Genomic DNA, 15,733 nt, shown 5'->3' with positions numbered 1-15,733 from the left:
CGATGTCCCCCTCCTAAAGAACCATTAGAGTCCCAAGTCCCCATCTCTGCCCTCAATTTCTTATACTTTGACTGTTTTTCTGCCTCATCACTTACTATATTTCTACAATCCTATTCCTTCTGAGGTCTTACTCAACTGCCTTATCCTCCCTGGAGTCACCCACACTCCCCGCTCCAGGAAGCATCTGGAAGCCTCCCGCATGGCAGCTCCTCAGATGGTGCTTAACACCAGCATGAGTGGTACAGCAGCACTGTGTGACTTCTCTCCCCAGTGCTTGGCAACTGCCGGTGGGACCCATGGGACCAACCCAGTCCAGCCTGTCAGAAAGACTTCCAGGGACACAGGGGACTAGAGCCTAGGAAAGCAGCCCCCAACCACACCCCCACCTCCAAAACCTAGAGATGGTTGATGAAATCACCCAGGGGCTCATATGGACTCAGGACAATCTAGAGGATTTGAGCTGCGTTCTCTCCAGGTGAGGACCTGGACTCGGCCACAAGGTCTGTTAGGAAGGCCTGACCTGGCCTACTTCCCAAGCCCACTGCACTTCCTCAGCCCAGCTGGGCACTAAGCTGGCTATTTTTAGTCCCCAAGGACACACTAGTAAGGTCAAACCAGACCTGGAGGTCCTTCCTCCAGAGCCTTCCTACAAAAGCGGGCAGTGGTTAAAAAAAAAAAGTCTCAGAGTGGCTTTAGCTTCATCACCAGTCTCAACTGTAACATCTTCTCTAGGTGCCCGCCCCCAGATACTGGACCACTTTAGGCCACAGAAAATGGCTGTTTTCATCCTTTTGCGGGAGGGAGGGGACTAAAAGAGGGAGGACCAGGAGTGTTACATATTCATCTCTTTCCTTGGGAAACAGCTTTATTTACAAAACAGGTCTAAAATAAGAACATGAAAACGACAAGGCCTTGGGAATAGCAGGAGAGCTGGTTCTTCGTGCCCAAGTATCAAGCAGCCCAGATGTCCAAGCAAAGGGCCTTAAAGAAGGCCAGGTGTAAGACGGGGACTTAAAATTTGAACTCCTTATATTTCTTGCTGCCGCCACGGCTGTCCTGAGGCTGAGCTTTCCGTTTCTTTTGCTGTAGGAAAGAAAAACAGGTCACAACAGGTTAAACAACCCGCTGATTCCCCAAACAAGGGTGGGCAGCCTGATGTGGCCACATACGTCTGTGGGAAAAGTCTAGAAACTGGAATCCTCAGACTCAGACGAGTTCCTTCCCCTCCCTGTGTCTCAGCTTCATCGACCTTAAAGAGGGCACCCCACCAGAGGATTCCGAAGGTTCCCAGCACCCAGGAAGCTCAGGGCAGCAGCCACTGTGTCCTCCCTTCCTCTCACCACTAGAGGGCACCACCCCACGGGGAAAGGCAGCCCTGGTCCATGGCTCTCACACAGCCAGCCCCGAGTGAGCGCCCACCTTCTGCTTGGCAGCATGCTCAGCCACCATGTCACTGAAGTCTTCTTTCTCCACTTGTGCCTGCTGCTCCCGCACGTGCTCCTCATACTTCTGGGTCATGGCCATGGGATCCAGCTCCAACTCTTCAGGTGCCAGGGCCACTTCCACACCCTGCAGCTCCGGGGCCGGGCCCTTCCGACTCATAACCTGGAAAAGAAGTCAGAGCACTGTCTTCTCCAAAGCAAGGCTCGGAAGCTGGAGCTCCTGCCCACGCTCCCAGCCCCCTGAAGCACTGTCCTCCAAGTGCTCACCGTGGACATGTCATAGATGTGGGTTGAGCCCATCATGGCGCCCCCTACAGTGGCCGTTCTCTTCTCCGGCAACACAGTGAACAGCTGAGGCGTCTCACTTCTGTGAAGGACAAGGAGGCAAACAAGGGGGTCAACCCCAAAAAGAAAGGACGAAAGGGTCTCGAGAAGGGACAACAAAAGGAACAAGGGCAGCGCCCTCACTGAGCTCCACTGAGCTCCCCCGAGAGATTCCAAGACACCCAGGGGAAAAATAATGTCCGAGCTGCCTCTACAGATCATGGAGATAAATGAGATGAAAAAGTGTCACCTATTTCAAGAATTCTACTCAAAAAACAAGAGCAAATATACCAGTATCAACCCAGACCATGACTTCCTCCCCACCACTTCCCCGGAAGAGGTGGAAATCCATCCTCACTAAGCAGCCAGCCGTAAAAAGAGATTTCAGATCCTGTCACTCCTCTGCCCCAAATCCTCTGTGGCTCCTAATCATTATTTGAATAAACCCAAACTCGTCCCCGTGACCTAAAAGTTTCATAATCAGGCCCCTTATTTAATCCTTCTCATTAGGTCCTAGCCCCAGTACCCTTTCTTTTTCTTCCTTGAATATACAAAACTTGAGACTTCTGCTTCTGGACAAGGAGTATAGGACCACGACCAGATTTACCTTCCTACCTGAAGCAATCAAAAACGGGACAAAGTACATGAAACAGTGGTTTTTAAGTCACTGGACATGAGCAACAAAGGAGAGGGATTCCTGAGAGACAGGAAACAAGTGAGGTGATTCCTACTGCACTGAGAGTCTCCAGGCTACAGGACAAGGAGGGGGAGCTCCTTGTAGAGCCCCGAGGACTCCAGGAGTTGAAGGGGTGAAGCTGGAAGCGCAGGGAAATAGAGGCGACTAGAGATCACAGGACAGAGAACCTAAAAAGAAAAAGCAGAGACTTGAAAACTCAAGAGACCTACAGAGAACCCCCTCCAGTCCTCAGTTCTCAGGCGAGGACTGTGTGGGAGGAAAGTACCAAGGCCAGAGAAAGAACCACCCGAAGGCACTGGCAGTTACATACATGCCTGCTCTTCCCTCAGGTCTGGGAGCAGGGCCTGATCAACAGGATACAGGGCAGAGTACAGGGCCTCGTGCCTTAGCAGTGGAGAACTGAGCACTGCTTCAGTCCTGCCTAAGGAACCTGAAGAGCAGGACCTGAAAGGATCAAACTATTTCCAAGCACCGTAACTGTAACAACCCTGAACGAAATTAAGGATTTATAGGAACCTTAACCTGACAAGGCACATTTCACAACCTCAGTAAAAAATTATCAGAAAGACAAAGAGGCATGAAAATACAATTCTTACCAAGGAAAACAATCAGTTCATTTAAACCAACCCAGAACTGGCACAGATGTTACCAACAGCAAGCCAGTACCTTAAAATGTTATTATAACAGGACACTTCCCTGGTGGTCCAGTGGCTAAGACTCTGCCCTCCCAAGGCAGGAGGTCCAGTTCCACCCTTGGTCAAGGAACTAGCTCCCACTTACCCGCATTGAAGAATTTGCATACCACAACTAAAGATCCACACGCCCCAATGAAAATCTCATGTGCCACAACTAAGAGCTGGCGCAGCTAAATAGATAAATATTTTTCACATATTAGCATAACTGGATTCCATACGTTCAAAAGTCAAAGAAAAGACACAGGAGGTATAAAAAGACCCAAATCACACGGCTAGAGATGAAAACTACACTGGACGGGATTAATGTCAGATTAGAAATAGAAAAAAATACTAGCCAACTTGAAGACACAAGAATAGAAAAATTTCTAAAATGAAATACAAAAAGAAACGAGAAAAATTTTAAATAAACAGAGTCATCAGTGAGCAGCAGGACAACTTCAAGAAATCTAGCAGATGTACAACTGGAGTTCCCAAAGGAGAGGAGAAAGAGAAAGAAACAGAAAAAATAATTAGAGAAATAATGGCCAGAATTTTTCTAAAATTAATAAAAACTATAACAGCACAGATTCAAGATGTGTAACAAGCCCCAAGTAAAGAAATCCAAAGACGGGAATTCCCTGGAGGTCTAGTGGTGAGGACTCTGTGCTTTCTGGGGCCCAGGACTCAGGTTCAGTGCCTGGTTAGGGATCTAATTCCCCAAACCTCGAGGCAAGGCCAAAAAGAAAATGGAAAAGAAAATAAGAAAAGAAACTATCAAACTATTAAAAGGAAGAAACAAACCCAAAGAAAACTAATGCACGTCATAAACTGTTCCAAACAGCGATAAAAAGAGAATCTTGAAAGCAGCCAGAGGAAAAGGACACAAACGCACAGAGGAACAATGGAAGGATGATGACAGATTTCCTGGCAGAAACAATGCCGGAAAGACGACACTGGGGCAACATCTTTAAAGCAAAGAAAGAAGAAAATATTGCCAACCTAGAACCCTGTAGCTTGCAAAAAGGCAGGCTACTACATGGTTATTATTTTTGTTTAAAATGGTCAATTATCTCAATTATCTTTTAGAGAAATTTCAATCATAAGAATCGCACATTATTTGAACATTTGAATGTCTCCAGTGTTCGTCCAATTGCTCTTGCAATTCCTTCTGCTCCAGCTCTTAACCCAAATACCTCCTCCTCGTGGGCCTTCCCAAACGTTTCCCCACCACCCAAAGCCCTCTACACCCCATTATTCAGCCTCCTTCCGCTACATGTCCGATCCCATCTGAAACTGTCTTGTTCTCTGACAACTTGTTTACCTCACCTGACTTTTTCTTTTTTCAACTGCTGATCCCCCCGTGCCTAGAGCAGTGCCTGGTACAGAGCTGGTGTTCACTAATTGTTAAAAAAAAGTACAAGGCTAGTGTGTGGTGGGGTGTGGACATGGGAGGCGGGAGGAACAAAAGTCAGCCCGTCTACCTAGAAAACCCTCCCCTCTCAGCCCTGCCTGGTACCCTCACCCGTCCATCGCCTCCTCAATCTTCTTCTTCCTCAATTCAATGAGTTCGGGGGTCTCCATTCCGGCTGGCACTGATGAGAACCCTCCAGGAGTGATGAGGCCACTGTGGAGAGAGATACAAGCTCTGGAGTAGAGACAAGGTCCCCACACACAAACAAACCACTGCGAAGAGGCAGACTCTCTTGCTTCCCCCACCTGTCTGCAGGGGTAATGAAGCCAGTCTCATCTGGCTTATCTTCATCACTTTCCTCCTCTTCCTCTTCTTCTGAAGACTCTTCATCAGATGGCTCTAGCTCCCCCCAAGGGGTCCGATCAATCTCTTCTTCCTCAGTCTTGGTCTGAAAAACACCACTCATTCATTCAATGAATGTTTACTATACATGTATCCTGTGTCAAGTGGCTGTAAAAGGGAGAGATTTAAGAGTAAACAGACAGATAATAATCCCTACCCAGAGAGAGCACCTAGTCTAGTGGAGAGCTTGAGTTACATCTCAGGGAAACGTATGCCCCTTTCTCAGACTTTGAACTTCAGAACACATAGCTCTCTAATAATGAAGCTAGAAACCAACTATCTCTGAACTTCATGACCTAAAGTAAGACCAAGCTTGCCAGTCACGGCCCATACCTGGAATTCAGCAGCATTGGTTCCAAACACATCCCCATAGAGGGGTTTCCCGGTCTCATCTACTGGGGGTTTGCCCCAGCCACCAGCATGGTACCCAAAGGAACAGCTCTGCAAGACAGGAAATGCAAATCACTTCCATGCCTGGGCTCCAAGAAACACTGATGCCCGAGAGAAAAGTCATGCCCCAAAGTACAGAATTAACATTTGGGAACTCTGGAGATTATAACTGCAGAGAAAAATCAAATATTTTAAAGCATTACAAAGCAAAATTAGCAAACAACAAAAATCGAAGGTAACAGGATGGGAGGTGGGAAGCAGAAAAAATGCTAATACTTTCAGCCTTTGTAGTCACACTCTGAAACTGAAAAAAGGTACTTTAAAACCCACGGCTCCAACTTCTTACTGATTTTTCCTAACTTTGGCAAGCTTTTAGAATCTGTTTCTGTTAAGGAACAGAAAATTTTATCTGAAGTTTAACAATTACTTCTTTTGTCTTCACTTTAATGACTTTGTTCATTTTTTTCCTTATTTACTGTTTTATTATTGTAAAATAACGGTAAGTTTAACACTATTCTTCAGATAAAATTTTGTCTATCCATGTGTATATCACAGAGATATCTGGGAACACATTCACCACATATTAAATTTGATTGGTGAAATGTGGATGGTGTTTTCTTCTTTGTACTTATCAATTCTGGTTAGACATTTTATGCATTTTATGACAAATATCTCAGGGTTTAAAAAAAAATTACTCCTTTAAATAAAAACACCACCACATTATAGAATGAGAAGAAAAAAGTCATCCTCTAGTGAAAATGTAGAGCCAGCTAAGAATGAAAGCAAGGAGAGGACTCACCTCAGGGATAGGCGAGTTCAGCCCCGGGATTTTCAGGTTGGGGTACGATGGGGGTGGTCCATATCGCTGCATGGCAATCAGCCATGGGGGAGGGACCTTGTGGGCATTCTGCAGGAGAAAGAGCACAGGATACCATCTGCCCAGCCGTATCCTTTTGTCTCCCTCCCGCCTCAATTAGCAGCCCCTTCTCTTCTTTCCCAGTCGGGTAACTGGCACTCACTGGTCCTACTGGCATCCCCAAGGAAATCCTCAGCTCATCAGACAGATCTCCTGGCTTCTTCTCCTTCAGCCGCGTCTCAAACTCCTTCCCCTGAGGAAAAACCCAAGCATGCAGTACTGTGGACTCCAGACACATGCGGGGAGGTCAATTGCAAGAGGACATGGGAACAAAGGGGAGAAGTCCCAATCCACATCAGACACACAGTCCCAGTGGGGGCTGCCATTCCCACTGACTCTCATCAGTTCTTTCTCTGGCTACAGTAGGGAAAGGAATAAAGGCCAGGAAGGAGGGGGAAAGGCAAGACTCCCAGCGCAGTCATTAACCCACTATGAGAACATTAAGTTCAAGGACTGGCTTTCTCATCTGCTAAATGAAGACACCTGAGAAGATCCAAGGTCCTTCCACCTCAAAATTTCCAAGATATCACGGCGATGAATATGCTAAGGCTCAGAAAGAAAAAAAAAAGTTTTTCCTACCCTAATACGAAGCGTATCTAAAAAGCACCCGCCTTTGGCCTCTCTATTCCCAAAACACCCACCATCAACAACGATCACCTCAAAAACATGATCTGCCTATCTCCTTCAGAGGACCACCTTATTCCAAATTCCATCCCATCCAAAGGGAGTTGATGGACAATGTGAAGGCTGAGGGGAGGGGCCACCGTACCTGCTTCCAGAGCCCTTCTGACCCAGAGTGACACAGCCATGACCGAAGGCCCAATGTTGCCTCCCCGCCCCACCCCCGAACCTCATAGTACAGGTCCCCATGGATGGTCAGCTTTGGCTTGGTCTGCCACTTGAAGAAGGCGTCGTGCAGTTTCTGGTAGTCAATGTCGATCTTTCCCATCTTGGGCCGAACCTTCTCTCGCATTTTTGACTTCATGGTTTTCTGTTCTTCCTGTGGAGAATGGCAGAAGACACACCATAAAAGGTATGCACCAAGTTCAACTCTTGACAGGCCCAAATCCCTACTCCCAAGAGACAGAGGGAAACCTCATTTATCTCATCACAGAAGCCACCAAAATCCTTCCTGCTCAAGTCCCTCAAAATGTGATCCACACTGAACAAAACATGTAACATACGAAATCACCCTCAGCTATGTATGTTAAATATTTTGAAAGCCATCTGATCAAGAGATTGACCTCATCAGTTGCCTCTGCAGAAAAGTAGGTGACAAGAGTCTACCTCGGAGGCACGCTTTGCACCACATACTTTGGTACCTCCTGAATCTGCGCACTACACACAAAAACACTCTAATGACCTAACCAGAGTATTTAATCAAAATTTTTGAATTTAGGAAGTTAAACAATCAGCATACATTTCTAGCCTCAAGGGCATCAGTTCACACAGCAGGCAGAGAGCTACAAACAGCCAAAAGCAACCTGCAGAGGAAGGAGTCACGGTGTGCGGCTCAAACAGAGCTTGCAAAGCGCAGGCAGGCAGGAGGACGGGGAGACAAAGGGGCAAACAGAGCCGCAAGGAACCAGCAGTCTCAGCGGGGGCAGGGAGCCAGCTGAGCAGAGAGGTGAGGTCTGCCTTCAGGAGCTGTCCTTCCCCTCCTGCCCTCCCAGCCCCATGCGTCCTATGCAGTGCTGACTTCCAAACTAAAGGATCAACAATCAGACAGTTAACATGGAGGGGGGTTTGGGGAGCCAGATACAATTCTGAAGCAGGCGGCAGCTAAGGAGTGGATCCCCCACCGCAGCTCTGAGCGCCAGCCAGGCCCTCACCTTCTCCTGCAGGGCCTCCCGCATCTCCTGGATGCCTGTGCGTTTGATGAAGTCAGGCAGCTCAAAGGGGGGCTTCTCAATGCCTCGTTTGCCCTGTAGATACTTGCGCTTGAAACACCAGTGGCGTGGCACAGGCACGGAATTCCGCGTGGCCTTGAGGTGAACCAAGAGCTTGGGGTCCTGTGCGGTCACATCGTGCATCTCGACGACATCGGGCCGAGCCACAAGCTGGAGATACAACAGCAGCCCTCTGCAAAGTCTGAGCTTCTCAGACCTAAAGCTGCCCTGCCTTCTCTTCCTCTAGAGGGCCCATCCTGGGCCTCCTTCAAAGCCCTCCTCCCCATACCCTGGAGGTTCCCGGAGCTCCTGGGCTCCAGGGCCTGCGGGAGCACCTCAGCCTCTCAGCCCTCACCTGCTTGAGCTCAGCCACGGTGAAGCGGTTCATTCGGCGCAGCTTCTTCTTGGACAGTTTGGGGGCTTCCGGCTTCTTTTCCTAGAGCAGAACAATCCTCTCTTGTGATCGGGACTCTTAGGTGACATGAAACGTCCCAGCTTACTCTGAAACTTAAGCTACCAAAGGACTTCTCCCCTGCAAGAGGTCGCCACGGTCCCTTGAAGGATGCATCTCAGCCACTTGCCCCCAGAGCCCTTGTTTCCCCGACAAGGGGCGTGGCCTCACCTGTTCATCATCGCTGCTGTCATCGTCACTGTCCTTGTGCTCCTCCTCAAAGCCCTTCTTCTTGGGCACCGCAGAGTTCTCCATTTTGTCAAGTTTCTCTGGCTCCTTCTCCTTCTCCTTTTTCACGTCATCGGTGAGCTAAGCAGACAGACAGCTTGGAACTCCAGCTGAAGCTGGTTCTGAAAAGACACCCCCTCACCCCGCCCCGGCTCAGCAGTGCCCCTTCCGAGTGCGCTGCTCCTTGTACCTTGAAAGCCTCAAAAATCCTCTTGAAGAAGATGAAGTTGGGCTCATAAATCTCAGGCTCTTCAGTCACGTACTCAATTTCCACGTCGGCCGCTGGGGATTCCGAGCCCCGAGAGCGGCCAGACTCTTTGTCTCGGTCCCCAGAGCTCTCAGAGGACGCCGCCCGCACCCGCTGGGGCTTTTTCTTCTTCTTTCGGTTCCGGCGCTTCCGATTTTTCTGCCAAAACACAGTAAATAGACTAGGTCAGAGATTCAAAGCACCATGCCTGCCTCCCAACCCCTGATCACCTCACCCAATTTTCCCCAAGCAACTGCAAAAAGAGGCCTTGAAGTCAGACCACAAAGTTCAGCCCCTCTCAAACTGGGTGTCTCTGAGTAAAGTACTGTACCTCTCTGAATCTCAGTTACTTCAGTTCTAAAATAGAGGCATGCATCACACTCAGAACTCAAAGGATTTAGGCCAACTGAATAAAAAAATATATATCTGTAAGGTGCTCTGGACAAGGACCTGGCAGGAGACAGCAGCTACTAACTTTTTTTTTGGCCTCACTGTACAGCATGTGGAATCTTAGTTTCCCAACCAGGGAGCAAACCGTGCCCTCTGCAGTGGAAGCACAGTCTTAACCGCTGGATCACGAGGAAGTCCTAGCAGCTACTAACTATTGAAGATCTGAGACAGGATTCTTTTACTGGCCAAACCCTCTCTCCAACATCCCTTCCCGATCCAGCTCCCCCCATACCTCCTTCTTGGATACAGACATCGTGTCCTCCTCAGTCTCTGATGCTGAGTGGCCCAGGGACGAGCGAGTGTCTGTTTCCATTTCCTCTTCCTCTGTAAGGGAGGAAGATGGCCATCAGCCTCTTCACGGTAACCCCTCTGTCCCCAGGGCCAGTTTCTCTCTTGAATCCTCCTCGGGGGAGGGAGGCGGAAGGCAGACTCAGGCCCAGCTCTGCAGGCTCCGTCCTTATAGCCCTTAGGACTCACCCTGCTGAGAGTTCATCTCTTCCTGGCGGCTCTCCTTCAGCTGCAGGATTTTTTCCAAAGCCTGGGGGATCTTAGGGCCCACAGAGGGGTCATCCATCTGCCAAAGACAAGCCAGGAAGAGGGGGTGACCACAGGGTCCTTTTTTCTCGACTTCTACTTCTTGGACTTGAAAGGCTGCTGGCCAGGCGTTGGGAACATCGACAGTGGACACCAAGTGGATTCAACTACACCTTAGCATCCCTCAGAGTGAACCCCAAACCCCACCCTAGAAATGTCTGCCAGACTCGACCGACTTCCTGCCCTACCTAAGTGTGTTTTAAGTAAATATGGATCCCCTCCACCAACCAGCCCCACCCCCACAAGTTCTCCCATCTTCTCTCGAGTCCTCTTCTAAAACACTCTCCTGTTCCCAGGAAGAACCCTGCAATCTCACCTCTCTGTTCTCATCTCCAGGGGGTGGTGGGGGACCACGAGGCCGAGGAACGGGGGCCCCCATAGGCAGAACAGTGGGAGTAGGGCCCACTGGAGCAGCCACTGAGAGGAGGGAAAAAACATCTAATGTCAGAAGAGATAAGTCACACATTTTAAAACTTACTTCCTTGCTTCAGAGCCAGGGTAATGGTTACTCTTGGGAGGGGAGGAGGGGCTAGAAGGGAGCAAGGAGGACTTCTGGGGTGCTAATAATCTTGTTTCTTGGACCAAGTGCTAGCAGTATAGGTGTGTTCAGTTTGTGAAAATTCACTGAACTGTACACTTACAACACGTGCACTTTTTTGTGATTCATACTGAAGTTAAAAAATTCCATCACCTTCCTTGCCCTTCCCTTCTTTCTAGGATCTTACCTCGAGGACCCAGAGGCGTGCGAACACCAATCTGGCCCATGTCTTGTGGGGGCCGAGGGACAGGGGTGCCCATCTTGGCAATCTCCTGCTGTCGTTCCTGCTCCAGTAGCACAGCTGCCTACGAGAGGAAGTAGGAGCTGGGGACACAGCTCTGGAAATCCACAGGGCAGGCAGCCCCCAGCAAATGCAGCCTTTCAGCCAGGTTACCAGATTAATCAGGTACCAGCACAGATTAATCAGGTACTACCAGCACTCTGATATCCTTGCCACCCCCATGCTTCCACACTCTTGATCTAAATGAAGGAGCCCTCTCAAAACAAAAGAAAACTCTTGGAAATGACACGAAGAAAAACCCAAAGAAAACGCTGGTTCCTAATATTTTTTTTTTTTTAATATTTAGTAAACACTGCCTATTTTTTTAACAAGATTTTTCTTCCCAAAAGATAAAGTTATTTCTAAGAACAATAAATTATTTTCTTATACTGACTCCTCAAGATCTACCACAATATAGGCAAAGACAACACCCTGTAGATATCTCCATGTTTGTTCCTGTCAATGTTTATCTCCTAATACTCCTAAATAAGCTAGTTGGTGACAACTAATACAATGCATCTCAGTAACTGAGGATCTTATGTATCATTCCCTAACTTAAACACACCACATTTGAACTAAATCTGATACAAATGACTAAATTAGCCCAGAATCCTCTCCAGTGTACCTAAAATGATATCACGTAAGACTAGTAGGGATCGTGCATGCCTGAGTGCTTAGTTGCTCAGTCATGTCTCCATGGGCTATAGCCTGCCAGGCTCCTCTGGTCCATGGGATTTTTCAAGCAAGAATACTGGAGTGGGTTGCCATTTCCTTCTCCAGGGGATCTTCCCAACCCAGGGATTAAACCCACATCTCCTGTCTCCTGCAGGCAGACTCTTTACCCACTGAGCCATTGGGAAAGCCCAGTAGGGGTCAGGAAATTTCTTCTGTAATGGGCCAGTCAGTAAATATTTTAGGCTTTCTGGGTTGTTTGTAGACTGTTGTAAATTCCTTTCCCCCATCTCCCCGAAACAACCCTTCAAATATATAAAAACCATCCTTACATCACAGGCCATACAAAAACAGGCTATAGTCCACAGATTACCAATTCCTTGGCTATGTGAAAGAAAGAATTATTTGGGAGATAATGGAATTTAGATGAGGATGAGGTAATCTCCATGGGAAACCTGAATGGCACGGCTAATTTTAGACAGTAAGCACTAGAAGTGACAGACGATGGATTAGACCATGGAGGTCAAAGGTTAGGAAGAGGGAGGCATTACCCGCTTCTGCTGCTCCAAAAGCTCATGTTCCTTCAGTGAATGATCTCCCTGCTTAAGAAAGAAAACGAGCTCATTCCAGTACCCACACCCCACCGGCCAGTCTACCACAGCTCTGCTTCCTGGTCTGCTCTTCCAGCCGAGGCCCTGAAGACTTGGGTCCAGACCTTCCCAGAAGCCTTGGCCCCAGGATCCGGCTCCCCTGGAGGCCCTACTCCCTTTTCAGGACCCTGGTGAGACCCAGGCTCAGGCTGCCACCTGCCCTACCTGCTTGGCACGCTCCTCCTGCTGCATCAGCAATGCCGCCTGCTGCTGCGCCAGCTTCAGCCGCTCTTCCTCAGACAGCGCCACGGGCTCACCCACCCGGAGAGGAGGAGGAGGCCCCAAGTTTGGCGGGCGGGGTCCAACTGCCATAGGAAAGCCAAGGCCAAGGCCAGGTGGGGGTGGTGGGGGTGGTGGAGGGGGTTGTAGAGGAGGGAGACCCATGGGTGGGGGCGGCATGGGAATCCCCGAGAGCTGTGGGGGGAAAAAAAGGCCATTAACTATGAAGCATTTATGTAATGGCAGGCATTTGCTGGGGAACTAATATAAGGCTGGCACTGGGATTCAAAGTCAAATGATGCACAATTCTTGCATTCAAGAAAATGCAGGGCTTCCCTGAAGGTCCAATGTTTAAGAATCCGCTCAACGCAAGGCACATGGGTTCGAGCCCTGCTCTAGGAAGATTCCACGTGCTGCGGGGCAACTAAGCCCATGTGCCGCGTGTGCTGCAGCTGCTGAAACCCGTATACCCTGGAGCCCGTGCTCCGCAACCAGAGGCCACTGCGATGGGATGGCCGCACAACACAACTAGACAGTAGTCCTGTGCTCGCTTCAACTGGAAAGGGCCTGCACACAGCAATGAAGACCCAGAGCAGCCAAAGACATAAAGGAAAAAAGAAAGAATACTCTACGGCAGTATCGAAAGAAGAGCATTTTAACTTTGTGCCACCAACTGATGAAAGCTGTCAACTCTGTCCCAGAAGAACATCATGAACACAGACTTCACATACAATTTCAGGAGACTCACGGACACCTCTAAAGGCCTTCTGAAAAACTCCTCAACCCCTCAAAAAATAAAAACCTTCTTATGCCACACATAGAAGTCCCTGGACCCCAAGTCAGGGCCACTGCTCTACAGAAAAACTATCAAATCCTGGATCAGAAAAGACATGGAAATTGAGAGTATTTAAATAAATAAGACCCAGTGTGCCCCAATGACTGATTAAATATAGAAGGTATGAAATTAAATCAGAGAGTAAGCCCTAATTTCTCATTGAATAACATGGGAACTCTGCACAGGGAGGGCAGAGAAGAGAGTGATTACTTCCAGCTGGGGAAGGATTATGTCAGGTTTCCAGATATTTAAGCTGAATCTTAAATGACACATGAAATTTGGAGGAACTGACACTGAGAAAGGAAGTAAGAATCTGGACGAAGGAAGAACTGAAGAGTTCCCAGTTCTTTCATCAGTGTACCTCCCTGCCCAGTGGGCTACGTGTATCCCCCTGTACGCTCAGAGGAGGAGCTACTCTGAGTAGAAAAGAATCTTATCAAGTGAGACAGTCTTCTTACCTGTGCTGACATAGGAGGAGGAGCAGCTTTGTCCCCATCTTCACCTCTCAGAACGGGACGATTCAGGACGATGCCAGTCTGTGAAAGTGAAAAGAATCTAGGGCAGTCTAAAAGGAGCTGGTGCATGAAACAGCGTTCGCTCTCGTCTATTCAACAAAATTTACCCAGTGACTGTCTGCCAGAGCTCGGAATGGGCTCTGGGAAGAAACGATATATACAAAAGCAATTATAACACAGCAGATACGAAGCAGCCAAGACCCCACTTGCTGTACCGAGATTCGTAAACAACGAAGACCGAGTTGTAACGGGTCATTAATGCCTCCTGCAAACGCTCGGCCTATCCTCATGTCCCGCCACCAACACTTACTTGGCGAGTGTAAGCCTGCAATCGCTCCACAAGCTCCTCGCGACTCCCTGCTAAGCAAAGCACAGGATCAACGGGGTAGGTCAGGTCGAGCAGGCCAGCCTGCCCAAGTCAGGCCACCGCGGCCAGCCTCTAACCCCCGCCCCCGGGTCTCCGGGGTAACCAGCTCCGCTTCCCCGCAGGCCTGCACTTTCCTGCCCTTGACTTCCCATGCTCCTCACCCTGGATGGGAGCTCCGATCTCTGCTAATTTGGCCTGAAGCTCCTGGGCAGCCCAGGCACCATAGTGTCCAGGAGGCGGCGGCGGCGGCAGCTGCAACTCTCCCTTAGGAGGCTCCGGATGCTCGGCCGCCATCTTAGCCGCAGGAAGGCGCGCGACCAACCCGGAAGCTCGGACCAGCCTCCGGACCCACTTCCCGGAACTTCCGGTAGGGCGATACGCCACGTCCGCTCGAGGGTTGCCAGGCAGTTCCCATCAGGGCCCACCCCCTACCGTTCTCCAATGCTCCTTAGGCCGCCTGGTCGCGAAGCCTTCTGGGAGTTGTAGTGCACAGGTCACGATCTCTGCGGATTCAAATCCGGGAGGATCGCGGCCGGCCGCGACGCGGGGAACTCTGGAGGCCAGAGCCGGGGCGGGGCTGTGGGGAAAGCAGGTCCTGCCCGAAGGGCGTGCTTTCTGCATCTCACTGGCCTCAGCGCAGACCTCCCGCCTTGCGGCGCTACTCCCTGGTTGGACTTGAGAGGCCTGGACGCTCACGTTCTCCAGGGACTCGTTCCCCCGGCGGTCGCGCGCTGTGGGCGCCAAGCGGGAGTTTGCCGCCGATGCCTGTGATAAAACAGTGTCTGATTGTCTGCCCGCCCATCCCCGGCCCAGGCATGGATGAATGGGCTGAAAGGAGATCGGAGACGGGAACGAAGCCGGCCCTCCGGGCTGAGATCCAGCTGCCGACCTGGGGGAAGGGCCACACTAAAGCCCCTTTTTCCACCTTCCTGGCCGTCTCAAATGTCATCTACGTTAAACTGTCTCCCGCCTTTCCTGCTCTGGAGCGGCCAAACCTCTACCATTTGTTTTGAAATCTTTCTTGCCCTTTTCTGCACTTACAACTCCCAAGACATGAGTTTTTACGGTCTCACAGTACCTGGCGTTAGAAGTGCTCAATGAATTATTACTGAAAGGGGGAAAAAAAAAAAAAAAAAGCAGTCTTAAGCGACAAGATTTGGATCCTTTTTTAGTCTTGAAAATAAACGCAGGGGAATTCCCTGGTGGTCCAGTGGGTCGAACTCAGTGCTTTCCCTGGGGAAACCCGGGTTCCATCCGCGGTCAGGTAACTAAGATCCCACAAGCCGCACCGCAAGGCCGAAAAAGAAAGAAAATAAACTCAGGACCTTTTCTTCCCTCATCCCCACCAGCTTACTGGCGCAGCAGACCCTGTCTGGTGCTCTCCTACCCCACCAGCGGCCTGTGCCCCTGAGGGAGGGATGGGCAGGTGGCCCTTGCTTGCCCCCTTCTGCTTCTCCCTGTCCTGATCAGTCAGTTCAGTTCATCTTCCCACCTCTGCCTCCAGCTCTGAGATCCCGTTCCCATTCTAGTGCTGCTGTCTCA

The 15,733-nt window shown here is 49.7% G+C and overlaps 1 protein-coding gene across 4 annotated transcripts; it reads right to left on the bottom strand.

Moving 5' to 3' along the window:
• Positions 1-832: 832 nt before the first annotated feature.
• On the bottom strand, positions 833-14,510 carry SF3B2 (splicing factor 3b subunit 2). 4 transcript variants are annotated; one of them, XM_012102152.5, is made up of 22 exons: positions 14,353-14,510; positions 14,135-14,184; positions 13,768-13,845; positions 12,421-12,669; positions 12,157-12,207; positions 10,841-10,958; positions 10,432-10,532; positions 9,999-10,095; positions 9,754-9,845; positions 9,015-9,230; positions 8,768-8,905; positions 8,501-8,581; positions 8,089-8,316; positions 7,107-7,256; positions 6,360-6,449; positions 6,140-6,247; positions 5,284-5,391; positions 4,854-4,996; positions 4,660-4,761; positions 1,710-1,809; positions 1,420-1,605; positions 833-1,083 (listed from the first exon to the last, which is right to left on the bottom strand). In XM_012102152.5, the coding sequence occupies exons 1-22, from the start codon at positions 14,483-14,485 to the stop codon at positions 1,012-1,014; spliced, it is 2,691 nt and encodes an 896-aa protein (XP_011957542.2). In that variant the 5' UTR covers positions 14,486-14,510; the 3' UTR covers positions 833-1,011. The 4 variants fall into 4 exon arrangements, with proteins under 4 accessions (XP_011957542.2, XP_027815065.1, XP_011957541.2 ...); XM_027959264.3 differs by having other exon boundaries at positions 12,157-12,204; XM_012102151.5 differs by having other exon boundaries at positions 14,135-14,181.
• Positions 14,511-15,733: the final 1,223 nt, after the last annotated feature.

Source organism: Ovis aries, chromosome 21 (assembly GCF_016772045.2).
Source record: "Ovis aries strain OAR_USU_Benz2616 breed Rambouillet chromosome 21, ARS-UI_Ramb_v3.0, whole genome shotgun sequence".
In the NCBI taxonomy this organism is placed as follows: Eukaryota; Metazoa; Chordata; class Mammalia; order Artiodactyla; family Bovidae; genus Ovis; species Ovis aries.
Note: the sequence above shows the minus strand (reverse complement) of the source record. Positions and strands in the feature narration are given on the sequence as shown.

What these genes read in the sequence shown, in the direction of transcription:
- SF3B2 (XM_012102152.5), bottom strand. Translation starts at nt 14,485, where the DNA reads ATGGCGGCCGAGCATCCGGAGCCTCCTAAGGGAGAGTTGCAGCTGCCG. An exon ending in CTCCTCCTATGTCAGCACAG is followed by an intron (nt 12,670 to 13,767) that starts GTAAGAAGACTG and finishes TTCCCCCCACAG; the next exon opens with CTCTCGGGGATTCCCATGCC. An exon ending in CTGGAGATGAGAACAGAGAG is followed by an intron (nt 10,096 to 10,431) that starts GTGAGATTGCAG and finishes TGTCTTTGGCAG; the next exon opens with ATGGATGACCCCTCTGTGGG.